Raw genomic sequence first — 13,532 nt, forward strand, 5'->3', positions numbered from 1 at the left:
CGTTGAAACTTTAGCAACTCCTGAAGCAGTCAAGTGGCCAATAAAATCAGACAATTATAATTGAAAAATTATAATGAAACATTGTCGAACAGCCCAGCTCTTTCAAACGAGTGCCATTGTGTTGTGGGAATGGACAAAAAAAACCCCAAAAAAACGCGTTGTTGAGGGAGGAGGGAGAGCGACTTCGAGGTGATCCTCAGATGGGAAATTCTCTCTCTCTGTCCAGACGAGCGCTCCCGAGTGAATGCTGAGAAATGTACCGACCAGCTGACTCTTGATGTGCGATTGAAATATTTCAAAAGTAGATGGCAAATGTGACGCGTGACGCAAAACAAGAAGGTGCGCAGGTAACTCCTGGGACAGATTTAACCGCTGTGAGGACGGGGTTCATTTCAATGAGGCATTAGTCTAATTTCATTCAGCAGTGTTTGCAACACGCATTATTTAACACGTGTGAATGTTGTGGTTTTATTTTTGTAATTAAATGTTTGTTTGTTTGTTTGTTTTTTGCACAATAATTGTACTATATTGTAATATATTGACTCACGTGAGCAGCGGGAACTTTTTTGCACTACCAGCTGGTTCTTTGAGGAAGTTAAAATGACAAACAAAGCCACAGACACGCACGCACGCACACAGAAAGACACTTTGTGGAAGATCCTTGTAGAAATTAAATAAATGCACGACCTATCATTATAGGTGTTACTAGAAGTTCAGCATAGAAATACAATGTCAATTTGTATAATAATAATAACAATAAGTGTTGTTGTTTAAGAAATGTGTTTTAGTGGCGTTCCTGTAACTTCAGATTTAGGACTGCACCCCCTGCGCCTTACCTGTGTGTCGGGGACACGGGTGGCTGTCTTCACCTGCAAGACGATAACAACCGGAGCTTTAGCTGTGGGTCATCTCGTTGCCAAAATGCTTTACTGTCACAGCCTTCTGGAAAAATAAATAAATAAATGAAAATACTACAAACGCCGGCTCTCCTCCTTTCTTCTTCCAGCCTTTACTCCGAAACAAGTAACTCTCTTGTGAGGGTCACCCAAAGTCGCATTCCACATTGAACGCTATGGTTTAGATACAATGCACCCTGCTAGTATGAACAGAGGAGAGGTAAGTGATGAATCTTCCACTCCAGTTATTATAGAAATAAGCTATTCAGCTGCAACCAACCGCTAACTACCCTATTTTACAAAGTTACCACGTGCTTCTTTCCCACGCATATGCGATCATTGCGATCATTCTGAACCTAACTTACCTGAGCCACAGTACTCATTAAGCAAACTGGTCAAACATTATCAGCACATTGAAATTAATAGGATTGATCAGGACAATGTCTTTAATTTGATTGATCAGGACAATGTCTTCAATTTGATTGACCGGCACATTTTCACTCTAGATAAGGATTATAGAGGGAGTTCCAATTAAGACTCAAGTCAATGTTTTCAACCCCCGCTTCTTGTCTTCTTGTACGGTGTTTTGCTTCGGTTGTTCGGGGTGGTTCGGGGTTCGGCCGCTGCGATTGGGACATCTCGGCACACGGGACAGCTAACGGAAGACCGCAGGGTGAGCTGGAAAAACTCCCACCTGTTTCATTAACACTGTGTTCTCTGTTTAATTTGTTGAAGTGTCTGCTTTGTTCTTGTTTGTAACTCGCTGAACGAGTTGTATCGGCTATACTATTCACATGAAAGCTGTCTGTTTATTCAAGGTGATGCCGGAGGGCACACACAGCTGTCTAAATTCTAAAAGGTATTGACAGTGTCGACCCAAGGGACTTTTTCAGCCTGAAAAAAGAAACAAGGACCAGGGGTCACAAATGGAGATTAGATAAAGGGGCATTCAGAACAGAAAATAGGAGACACAGAGAATCGTGAGGGTCTGGAATCAACTCCCCAGTAATGTTGTTGAAGCCGACACCCTGGGATCCTTCAAGAAGCTGCTTGATGAGATTCTGGGATCAATAAGCTACTGACAACCAAACGAGCAAGATGGGTCGAATGGCCTCCTCTCGTCTGTAAACTTTCTTATGTTCTTATGTTCTTCTGTAAACAAACTCATTTAACCAATCCCGCCACCTGTATATAAGTTTAAAAGCACAGCAAAGGGCAATAAAGAAATATAAGAAATGCGCAACTAGGATGAAGTGCAAATTAGGGTCAGGCGAGAGCGATTCACGATTCACGAGCGACATTGTTCTGCAATTAACAGCTTTAAAAAAAAAAAAAAAAAAAACTAGTTTAACTAGCAAACAGAATCGTCTCAAAATACGTTTAAAGGGAGGTCATGTGATCACAAATAAAACCTCAAAATTTAAATCTATAAATAATGTTTATTTTCTTCTTCTTTCATCAGTTCCCCTGAACAGCTGTCCGAAATCAAACCATATTGTCTCCTTACAATGCAGAGCTGACAGCAATATAATGATAAATGATATGTGCTGGTGGGGTTATGTAAGCATAGGTTAGCCTTTACAAAGGTTTCCCACAGTAAAAGCACAGGGAAGAATTGTAAAGCACAGAGAGGTCTGGTAAAGCATAGGGAAGCATTGTAAAGCACAGAGAGGTCTGGTAAAGCATAGGGAAGCATTGTAAAGCACAGAGAGGTCTGGTAAAGCATAGGGAAGCATTGTAAAGCACAGAGAGGTCTGGTAAAGCATAGGGAAGCATTGTAAAGCACAGAGAGGTCTGGTAAAGCATAGGGAAGCATTGTAAAGCACAGAGAGGTCTGGTAAAGCACAGAGAGGTCTGGTAAAGCATAGGGAAGCATTGTAAAGCACAGAGAGGTCTGGTAAAGCATAGGGAAGCATTGTAAAGCACAGAGAGGTCTGGTAAAGCACAGGGAAGCATTGTAAAGCACAGAGAGGTCTGGTAAAGCATAGGGAAGCATTGTAAAGCACAGAGAGGTCTGGTAAAGCATAGGGAAGCATTGTAAAGCACAGAGAGGTCTGGTAAAGCACAGAGAGGTCTGGTAAAGCATAGGGAAGCATTGTAAAGCACAGAGAGGTCTGTTAAAGCATAGGGAAGCATTGTAAAGCACAGAGAGGTCTGGTAAAGCACAGGGGAGCATTGTAAAGCACAGAGAGGTGTGGTAAAGCATAGGGAAGCATTGTAAAGCACAGAGAGGCCTTAAAGCATAGTACAAAACAGAAACTACTGCAAATGCAGAGTACAACGAAAGGAAACTTTACCGTGGCAAACTTTTATAAAAGGAGGGCAACAAAAATACAAAATATGTCTCATTTAGACTTGTTTGAGGGAGACTCGTGCAAAAGTGTGGTTTTCCTTGGCATCTGGACAGCAGACAAAACGAAAACACTGTTATTTAAACAATGAGGCTGTAACACATAAACAAGACCGCACCGGAAACTGAAGAGAGAAACCGTTAACCCACCACTCATCTAACCGCCGCCCCCTTAACAACCCTCCCCACCCCACCCGCTGCTTTATTTCTTACGTAATACCGCCCTCTTGTGGCTATTTCTGAGAAATGAAAAATCAGTCTATCGCAGAGGAGCTTTACAAATATTTCTATATCTCTTACCTCGTGTGTAAAAAACAGTCGGTATTTTAAAAACAAAACGCTCTAAATATGAATATATATATATCTATCTATCTATCTATCTCCTCTCTCTCTCTCTCTCTCTTTCTCTCTCTCTCTCTCTCTTAGATATATCATATATATATATTAATATATGTAATACAGTACATGTAAACAATGTCAACAAACGTCTGCTGAGAACATTTTAAAAGATTTCTGTACATCGTAAATCCGCGGATTTTGTGTAAATTCACAGATTCACAATTTGTATTTATAAAATTAATCCTCTTTATTTAAAATGTAAGTTTTTTTTTTTTTTTTTTAAAGTCGGTTTTATTATTTTTTAGTAATTATCTATATTCTATATATATATATATATATATATATATATATATATAATATAAATAATATATACATTAACTGGATTCGTCTCCCTGTCATTTAAAAAGTCTCTTTCTAACTGCATCGTTACGGTAACTGACTCGGATTTTGTTAAACGAAACTTGTATTAATTCTGTAAATACAAAACAGCTCCCACGATGTATAAATACAAAATAACAAGGAACTGAAGCCTAAAAACGATCCTTTTCTTGGTGTGTTTTAAAAGCAGATAAAGACCCCCCCACCCCCCTAACAGAGCCCGGATAGCGAGTCTAGCAGAGTCCGGATAGCGAGTCTAGCAGATTCCGGATAGGTGATTCTTTCAGAGCCCGGATAGCGAGTCTAGCAGAGTCCGGATAGCGAGTCTAGCAGAGTCCGGATAGCGAGTCTAGCAGAGTCCGGATAGCGAGTCTATAGCAGAGTCCGGATAGCGAGTCTAGCAGATTCCGGATAGGTGATTCTTTCAGAGCCCGGATAGCGAGTCTAGCAGAGTCCGGATAGCGAGTCTAGCAGAGTCCGGATAGCGAGTCTTTCAGAGTCCGGATAGCGAGTCTAGCAGAGTCCGGATAGCGAGTCTAGCAGAGTCCGGATAGCGAGTCTCACAGAGTCCGGATAGCGAGTCTAGCAGAGCCCGGATAGCGAGTCTAGCAGAGTCCGGATAGCGAGTCTAGCAGAGTCCGGATAGATGATTCTTTCAGAGCCCGGATAGGATTTTGTTTCATTATTGTTATAATTATTATTTACTTATGTTTATGATGTATTATGGGTTGTGCATCTATCTATCTATCTGTCATCACTATGGGATGTGTTGTACATTTAGTTAACTATGGGATGTATTTACATTTTGCTAACTATGGGGCTCTTATCAAACATGTATTTATATTAAACTTCAATATATAATGTAAATGCCAGTAAGTCTGTATTTAAAAACAAAAACAAACAAACAAACAAAAAAAAAAACCGTTGCAGTTCCTAAGACATCCGCAAGGGGGCAGCACATCTCCAGAAACACTACAGTGCGGTAATTGCGGAAGTTTGCGCGTCAGAGGGGATGTAGCTCGTTTGTAAAGCACGTGCTTTGCATGGATGAGGGCCCCGGGTTCAATCGCCAGCTCTTACTTCTTTTAAATCTATAAAGGCGATTGTGATTAACATTATCTAGCCGAACTTATTGAGAGTATCCGATTCTGCGGATATAGGGGTGTCTCTGTAGTCCCAAAATCAACTGGGGGAGACGGTTCCTAATAAAGTGGCCGGGCAAGGTTAATTCTAGCGATCTCTCCACAAAGACACATAATTCATTTTGAATGAAACAGGGATCCTGTTAATAAAGCTAATAAGAGGTGAGAGAATGGATTTTAAAGATGGTCAGCGCTCCTGTAAAGGGAGGGGCCAGTGATCCTGTTAATAAAGCTAATAAGAGGTGAGAGAATGGATTTTAAAGATGGTCAGCGCTCCTTTAAAGGGAGGGGCCAGTGATCATGTTAATAAAGCTAATAAGAGGTGAGAGAATGGATTTTAAAGATGGTCAGCGCTCCTGTAAAGGGAGGGGTCAGCGATCCTGTTAATAAAGCTAATAAGAGGTGAGAGAATGGATTTTAAAGATGGTCAGCGCTCCTTTAAAGGGAGGGGCGAGTGATCCTGTTAATAAAGCTAATAAGAGGTGAGAGAATGGATTTTAAAGATGGTCAGCGCTCCTGTAAAGGGAGGGGCCAGTGATCCTGTTAATAAAGCTAATAAGAGGTGAGAGAATGGATTTTAAAGATGGTCAGAGCTCCTGTAAAGGGAGGGGTCAGTGATCCTGTTAATAAAGCTAGTAAGAGGTGAGAGAATGGATTTTAAAGATGGTCAGCGCTCTTGTAAAGGGAGGGGCCAGTGATCCTGTTAATAAAGCTAATAAGAGGTGAGAGAATGGATTATCTTATAAAACCACTCCACAGTCAAAGCACAGAAAGGTCTGGTAAAGCACAGGGAAGCATTGTAAAGCACAGAGAGGTCTGGTAAAGCATAGGGAAGCATTGTAAAGCACAGAGAGGTCTGGTAAAGCATAGGGAAGCATTGTAAAGCACAGAGAGGTCTGGTAAAGCATAGGGAAGCATTGTAAAGCACAGAGAGGTCTGGTAAAGCATAGGAAAGCATTGTAAAGCACAGAGAGGTCTGGTAAAGCATAGGAAAAGCATTGTAAAGCACAGAGGGGTCTGGTAAAGCATAGGAAAGCATTGTAAAGCACAGAGAGGTCTGGTAAAGCATAGGAAAGCATTGTAAAGCACAGAGAGGTCTGGTAAAGCACAGAGAAGCACTGTAAAGCATGTCAAAGCATATTGAAACACATAGTTTTATATATTACACAGCAACACAAAACATGATTCAGACAGTCCCCCTGAGTTTCAATCTGCATAGTTTTATATATTAGTGATATTAAACTGCAGTTACAATGTAATTCCAGCCCAGTCCAGTGATATTAAACTGCAGTTACAATGTAATTCCAGTCCAGTCTAGTGATATTAAACTGCAGTTACAATGTAATTCCAGCCCAGTCCAGTGATATTAAACTGCAGTTACAATGTAATTCCAGCCCAGTCCAGTGATATTAAACTGCAGTTACAATGTAATTCCAGTCCAGTCTAGTGATATTAAACTGCAGTTACAATGTAATTCCAGCCCAGTCTAGTGATATTAAACTGCAGTTACAATGTAATTCCAGTCCAGTCCAGTGATATTAAACTGCAGTTACAATGTAATTCCAGTCCAGTCCAGTGATATTAAACTGCAGTTACAATGTAATTCCAGCCCAGTCCAGTGATATTAAACTGCAGTTACAATGTAATTCCAGTCCAGTGATATTAAACTGCAGTTACAATGTAATTCCAGTCCAGTCTAGTGATATTAAACTGCAGTTACAATGTAATTCCAGTCCAGTCCAGTGATATTAAACTGCAGTTACAATGTAATTCCAGTCAGTCTAGTGATATTAAACTGCAGTTACAATGTAATTCCAGTCCAGTCTAGTGATATTAAACTGCAGTTACAATGTAATTCCAGTCCAGTCCAGTGATATTAAACTGCAGTTACAATGTAATTCCAGTCCAGTCCAGTGATATTAAACTGCAGTTACAATGTAATTCCAGTCCAGTCCAGTGATATTAAACTGCAGTTACAATGTAATTCCAGTCCAGTCCAGTGATATTAAACTGCAGTTACAATGTAATTCCAGTCCAGTCTAGTGATATTAAACTGCAGTTACAATGTAATTCCAGCCCAGTCTAGTGATATTAAACTGCAGTTACAATGTAATTCCAGTCCAGTCTAGTGATATTAAACTGCAGTTACAATGTAATTCCAGTCCAGTCCAGTGATATTAAACTGCAGTTACAATGTAATTCCAGTCCAGTCCAGTGATATTAAACTGCAGTTACAATGTAATTCCAGTCCAGTCCAGTGATATTAAACTGCAGTTACAATGTAATTCCAGCCCAGTCCAGTGATATTAAACTGCAGTTACAATGTAATTCCAGCCCAGTCCAGTGATATTAAACTGCAGTTACAATGTAATTCCAGTCCAGTCTAGTGATATTAAACTGCAGTTACAATGTAATTCCAGTCCAGTCAGTGATATTAAACTGCAGTTACAATGTAATTCCAGCCCAGTCCAGTGATATTAAACTGCAGTTACAATGTAATTCCAGTCCAGTCCAGTGATATTAAACTGCAGTTACAATGTAATTCCAGTCCAGTCCAGTGATATTAAACTGCAGTTACAATGTAATTCCAGTCCAGTCCAGTGATATTAAACTGCAGTTACAATTTAATTCCAGTCCAGTGATATTAAACTGCAGTTACAATGTAATTCCAGCCCAGTCCAGTGATATTAAACTGCAGTTACAATGTAATTCCAGTCCAGTCTAGTGATATTAAACTGCAGTTACAATGTAATTCCAGTCCAGTCCAGTGATATTAAACTGCAGTTACAATGTAATTCCAGCCCAGTCCAGTGATATTAAACTGCAGTTACAATGTAATTCCAGTCCAGTCCAGTGATATTAAACTGCAGTTACAATGTAATTCCAGTCCAGTCCAGTGATATTAAACTGCAGTTACAATGTAATTCCAGTCCAGTCCAGTGATATTAAACTGCAGTTACAATGTAATTCCAGCCCAGTCCAGTGATATTAAACTGCAGTTACAATGTAATTCCAGCCCAGTCCAGTGATATTAAACTGCAGTTACAATGTAATTCCAGCCCAGTCCAGTGATATTAAACTGCAGTTACAATGTAATTCCAGCCCAGTCCAGTGATATTAAACTGCAGTTACAATGTAATTCCAGTCCAGTCCAGTGATATTAAACTGCAGTTACAATGTAATTCCAGTCCAGTCTAGTGATATTAAACTGCAGTTACAATGTAATTCCAGTCCAGTCCAGTGATATTAAACTGCAGTTACAATGTAATTCCAGTCCAGTCCAGTGATATTAAACTGCAGTTACAATGTAATTCCAGTCCAGTGATATTAAACTCCAGTCCAGTGATATTAAACTGCAGTTACAATGTAATTCCAGTCCAGTCCAGTGATATTAAACTGCAGTTACAATGTAATTCCAGTCCAGTCCAGTGATATTAAACTGCAGTTACAATGTAATTCCAGTCCAGTCAAGTGATATTAAACTGCAGTTACAATGTAATTCCAGTCCAGTCCAGTGATATTAAACTGCAGTTACAATGTAATTCCAGTCCAGTCCAGTGATATTAAACTGCAGTTACAATGTAATTCCAGCCCAGTCCAGTGATATTAAACTGCAGTTACAATGTAATTCCAGCCCAGTCCAGTGATATTAAACTGCAGTTACAATGTAATTCCAGTCCAGTCCAGTGATATTAAACTGCAGTTACAATGTAATTCCAGTCCAGTCCAGTGATATTAAACTGCAGTTACAATGTAATTCCAGTCCAGTCCAGTGATATTAAACTGCAGTTACAATGTAATTCCAGTCCAGTCCAGTGATATTAAAACTGCAGTTACAATGTAATCCAGCCCAGTCCAGTGATATTAAACTGCAGTTACAATGACATTAGTCACTAGGTCAGATAGATATCAATACTATCATATAGGTAATATCATATATCAAGCATATATATCAGATATATAATATATATTAAATTCGTGGGTCAGTCATTTCATGTAATATGTGTGTGTGTGTAATCTGTAGTTGAATGAGGGAGGGGAAACTAGAGAGAGAGAGAGAGAGAGAGAGAGAGAGAGAGAGAGACTGACTCTGCAATGTCTTATTTTGGTCATTCTTTTTTTTTTTTCTGTCCTGTTTTACAAAAAAAAAAAAAGCCTCAAATGACTTCCGTTTCCGGATTCCGGAATACTGGGAGTGGTAGGAAAGGTGAAACAATAATAATAATAATAAATAATTTGGAAAAAGTCGGGTTCTCAATCCCTCTCTCTCCCTCTGGACAGCGTCTCTGCAAAACCAGTTATTATTCTTATTTTTTGCAATCGTTTTAAATTGTGTTTACTTGATAAATTCGGTACGCAAGTTTTGACTTCTGCATTATATTTTCCTAGTTTTCTGACTTTATTGTCAATATTTTTATAACTATTTTTCTTCTTCTTGTTGTTTTTTGCAACAACCGGGAACAGACTTGCCTCGTCGTGCGACATTGTTGCAGCGGAAGAAAACTTCTGAATCGCAGTACGTACAACACAACAAAACAAACAAACAACGTTTTGTCTTTAAATTGTGTAATCTAGAATACATGTGTTACAGTGTTTCGAGTCGGGCAGAATCGCCAGAAACCTGCTTCGTCCGCCGTACTGTCTGTCTGTCTATCTGTCTGTCTGTCTGTCTGTCTGTCTGTCTATCTATCCATCGCACTGTATTTACAAACTGTTCGTAAATTGCGTTTTATCAATCTGTCTGTGTAGCTTGCTATCGCTAGTGAATTCTGGATTAATAACGCAAATGTAGTCTATGTATCGATGTATCGAACGATAGCGATCTACTATTAATACCTATATACTAATATCTATCTATTCGATCTATATATCAGATATCTGTACTAACTATATCTACTATAGCTAAGATGTCTGGATCTGCAACAGACAGATAGATATCTAGATATAGATATCGATCTATCTATCTATAGAGATCTATTCTCTATATATATATATCTAGATAGCTAGACTATCTAGACTAATATAGATAGATATATCTATATATATCTAGACTATCTATAGATATCTATCTATACTATATTCTACATATCTAGATAATAGACAGATAGATATAGACAGATATATATACATATATGTGTAGACAGATAGACAGATCTATCGATAAGATGCCTAGAGTCTACTATCTGTTTTGCTGTCTGTGTCCTTCAGTACCGGAGTTCAATATTATTAAGAGTTTATAAATTCTCTTCAGTGTCTGTGTAGCACGTTGAGACTTGCATCCGGGCCCCATTCCGAACATGCCTATGGTCTTCATCACGCGGTGTACAGCTGCGTTATAAACTGTTAAATATTGTGCTCCATACAGAAGCACAAATAAAGAAATCGACATATCGTATCTATCTGTCTGTGTATATTCTGTTTTGCTGTCTGTGTCCTTCAGTACCGGAGTTCAATATTATTAAGAGTTTATAAATTCTCTTCAGTGTCTGTGTAGCACGTTGAGACTTGCATCCGGGCCCCATTCCGAACATGCCTATGGTCTTCATCACGCGGTGTACAGCTGCGTTATAAACTGTTAAATATTGTGCTCCATACAGAAGCACAAATAAAGAAATCGACAATCGTCTGTATTTGGGTTATAGATTACATATTTCAAGATTAAAATCCATTCTCTCACCTCTTATTAGCTTTATTAACAGGATCACTGGCCCCTCCCTTTAAAGGAGCGCTGACCATCTTTAAAATCCATTCTCTCGCCTCTTATTAGCTTTATTAACATGATCACTCATTTAAACTTGACAAAACTTCACTTCCCCAAAACCAGTGTTTTTCTGTAAGTTTGTTAGTGGCAGTTCTCTTTTTCCAAACAGAGAGTTCTTTATTTCTTCCATATAAAGAGAGACCTCTGGAGTTTCGGCCAGTTTCAAACAACCCAGTTTCAAGAAAGCTCTTAATATTTCTGTGCAACACAAAATTAGTACAGGAATCCTTTCCCTGAGGCAGCCTTATTTCCATAACAAGACCAGATGTTTTGCAGAGTCTCTTAAGCTGAGGGAAACTCGAAACGGTGTTTTCAATAACAGAGGTAGGTTGAAACCTGGTTCCAGGAGACAGTACTGCGTCTCCAGCCAAGCCCCGCCCGTTGTTCGCTGTTCACCTCTTTATAGACGCGCACGCTGATCAATCCTCTCCTGATCACTCGTTTTATCACCAAACTCCTCAATAACATGATCCGAGTCGTTATTTTATTGCTGTATCATCTCGGAAAGCCCTGCAGGTGTCTGATGTTCTCCGAGCGCTGGGTGCAGAAGCAGCTCTCTCCTTTGTTTGTGTCCGTGTTATCTCTGTGATGCAGGGAGGGTGGGGAGGGGCTATGAGATACGCCCTTTTTTTATTGGTCTCACTCGGCCATTTTCTTGGCTTTTTCCAGCGGGGAAAAACGACCGGAGAACTGCGCTTGACGTCTTTAAACGAGGTCCTATTGGAAGAGACTCTGCAGCAGCAGCAGCAGTTGTTGATGATGCAGAGTTCGCCCCTTTGAATTAACTGCCCCCCCCCACCCCCCTTGTCTCGCAGGACATGTCTTTCAGGAGGGTGGTCCGTCAGTCCAAGTTCCGGCACGTCTTCGGGCAGGCTGTGAAGACAGACCAGTGCTACGATGACATCAGAGTGTCCAGGGTGACGTGGGACAGCTCCTTCTGCGCCGTCAACCCCAAGTTTGTGGCCGTCATCGTGGAGGCCAGCGGGGGCGGGGCCTTCCTGGTGCTGCCTCTGGGAAAGGTGATTGGCTCGCTGGCGTGTTTGGAGTTCAGGGAACTACAGCTCCCAGTGTCCCTTGCTGTTGCCGCGGGTGCAGAGGCATGCTGGGAGCTGTAGTTTGAGTCAGGGCTGTACCGATTTCACTGTGTAGCGATGAATCGCAAAGCTTTCTTTACGTGCTACAAGACGGCCGCATAAAGAACTACAGCTTCCAGCATGCCTCGCCATTGCCCAGCATGTAGAGGCATGCTGGGAGCTGTAGTCCTGGCTCGCTCGCTCACTCCTCTCCTCTCCTCTGTCAGACTGGACGCATCGACAAAGCCTACCCCACTGTGTGTGGGCACACGGGACCAGTCCTGGACATCGACTGGTGTCCCCACAATGATGAGGTCATCGCCAGCGCCAGTGAAGACTGCACAGTGAGAACTGCACTGTAAGTCAACGGGTAGAAGGTCAACCCCCCCCCCCCCCCCCCCCCCCCCCCAATAAAAAAAAAAACACCCAGCTTTTTAAATTGTATTGCCCTATGCACAGCACAGCACAGCACAGCCAGGCTCTGCCCAGCACACAGCAGGCAATGCCAGCGCACTAGATTCCAGCTCTATATAGACCCCATGCTGGGTAGCTGCTGTGGTTCTGTGCAGGGCTGTGTATCAGTGTTATACAGTGCGATCCTGCCAGCATTGCCCTGTGTACAGCACAGCACAGCCAGGCTCTGCCCAGCACACAGCAGGCAATGCCAGCGCACTAGATTCCAGCTCTATATAGACCCCATGCTGGGTAGCTGCTGTGGTTCTGTGCAGGGCTGTGTATCAGTGTTATACAGTGCGGTCCTGCCAGCATTGCCCAGCACACAGCAGGCAATGCAGATTCCACACCCCATGAGGGGTAGCTGCTCTGCTGTGTATCAGTGTTATACAGAGCACACAGCAGGCAGCCATGCCAGCAATGCAGCGCACTAGATTCCAGCTCTATATAGACCCCATGTTGGGTAGCTGCTGTGGTTCTGTGCAGGGCTGTGTATCAGTGTTATACAGTGTGTGTCCCTCCTCTCTCTCGCAGGTTTGGCAGATTCCAGAGCAGGGTCTCCTCTCCCCCCTCACGGACCCCGTTGTGTCCCTCGAGGGCCACTCCAAGAGAGTGGGTATCATCACATGGCACCCCACTGCTCGCAATGTGTTGCTGAGCGCAGGTACTGTACCCCCAAACACTGTGTACCCCCCATATACTCTCCTCTCCACTCTCTTCTATTCTTTCTCCTGTCTTCTTTCTCCCTCGCCTCCCTGTCTCCCCCTCGCTGTCTCTCTCCCTCCTCTCTCGCTCACTCTCACGCTCTCTTCTCTCCCTTCTTTCTCTCTCTCCTCTCCATCTCTCATCTCTTTCTCTCCCCCTCTCTCTCCCCCTTGCTCTCTCTCCCTCCTCCTCTCTCGCTCACTCTCACGCTTTCTTCTCTCCCTTCTCTTTCTCTCTCTCCTCCCTCTCCATCTCCATCTCTCATCTCTTTCTCTCCCTCCTCTCTCCCTCTCGCTCACTCTCACGCTCTCTCTCTTCCCCCTCTCTTCTTTCTCTTTCTCTCACACTCTCTCCCTCTCTCTCCCTCTCTGTCTCTCTCTCCAGGCTGTGATAACGTTGTTCTGATCTGGAACGTGGGTTCAGGAGAGGAGTTGT

General features: G+C 41.9%; 1 protein-coding gene across 1 annotated transcript in view; it reads left to right on the forward strand.

Moving 5' to 3' along the window:
• The first annotated feature begins 9,246 nt into the window (after positions 1 to 9,246).
• LOC121307292 (coronin-1B-like) overlaps positions 9,247 to 13,532 on the forward strand; it is a 7,576-nt gene continuing 3,290 nt past the window's right edge. Inside the window, exons 1-6 of the mRNA XM_041239480.1 lie at positions 9,247 to 9,457; positions 9,570 to 9,621; positions 11,682 to 11,885; positions 12,167 to 12,287; positions 12,925 to 13,056; positions 13,482 to 13,532. The exon at positions 13,482 to 13,532 is cut by the window's right edge and continues 131 nt beyond it. Of these exons, the coding sequence (XP_041095414.1) occupies positions 11,685 to 11,885; positions 12,167 to 12,287; positions 12,925 to 13,056; positions 13,482 to 13,532 (505 nt within the window). The 5' untranslated portion in view covers positions 9,247 to 9,457; positions 9,570 to 9,621; positions 11,682 to 11,684. The remainder of the gene's footprint in view (positions 9,458 to 9,569; positions 9,622 to 11,681; positions 11,886 to 12,166; positions 12,288 to 12,924; positions 13,057 to 13,481) is intronic.

This window comes from Polyodon spathula, chromosome 54 (assembly GCF_017654505.1).
Source record: "Polyodon spathula isolate WHYD16114869_AA chromosome 54, ASM1765450v1, whole genome shotgun sequence".
Taxonomy (NCBI): Eukaryota; Metazoa; Chordata; class Actinopteri; order Acipenseriformes; family Polyodontidae; genus Polyodon; species Polyodon spathula.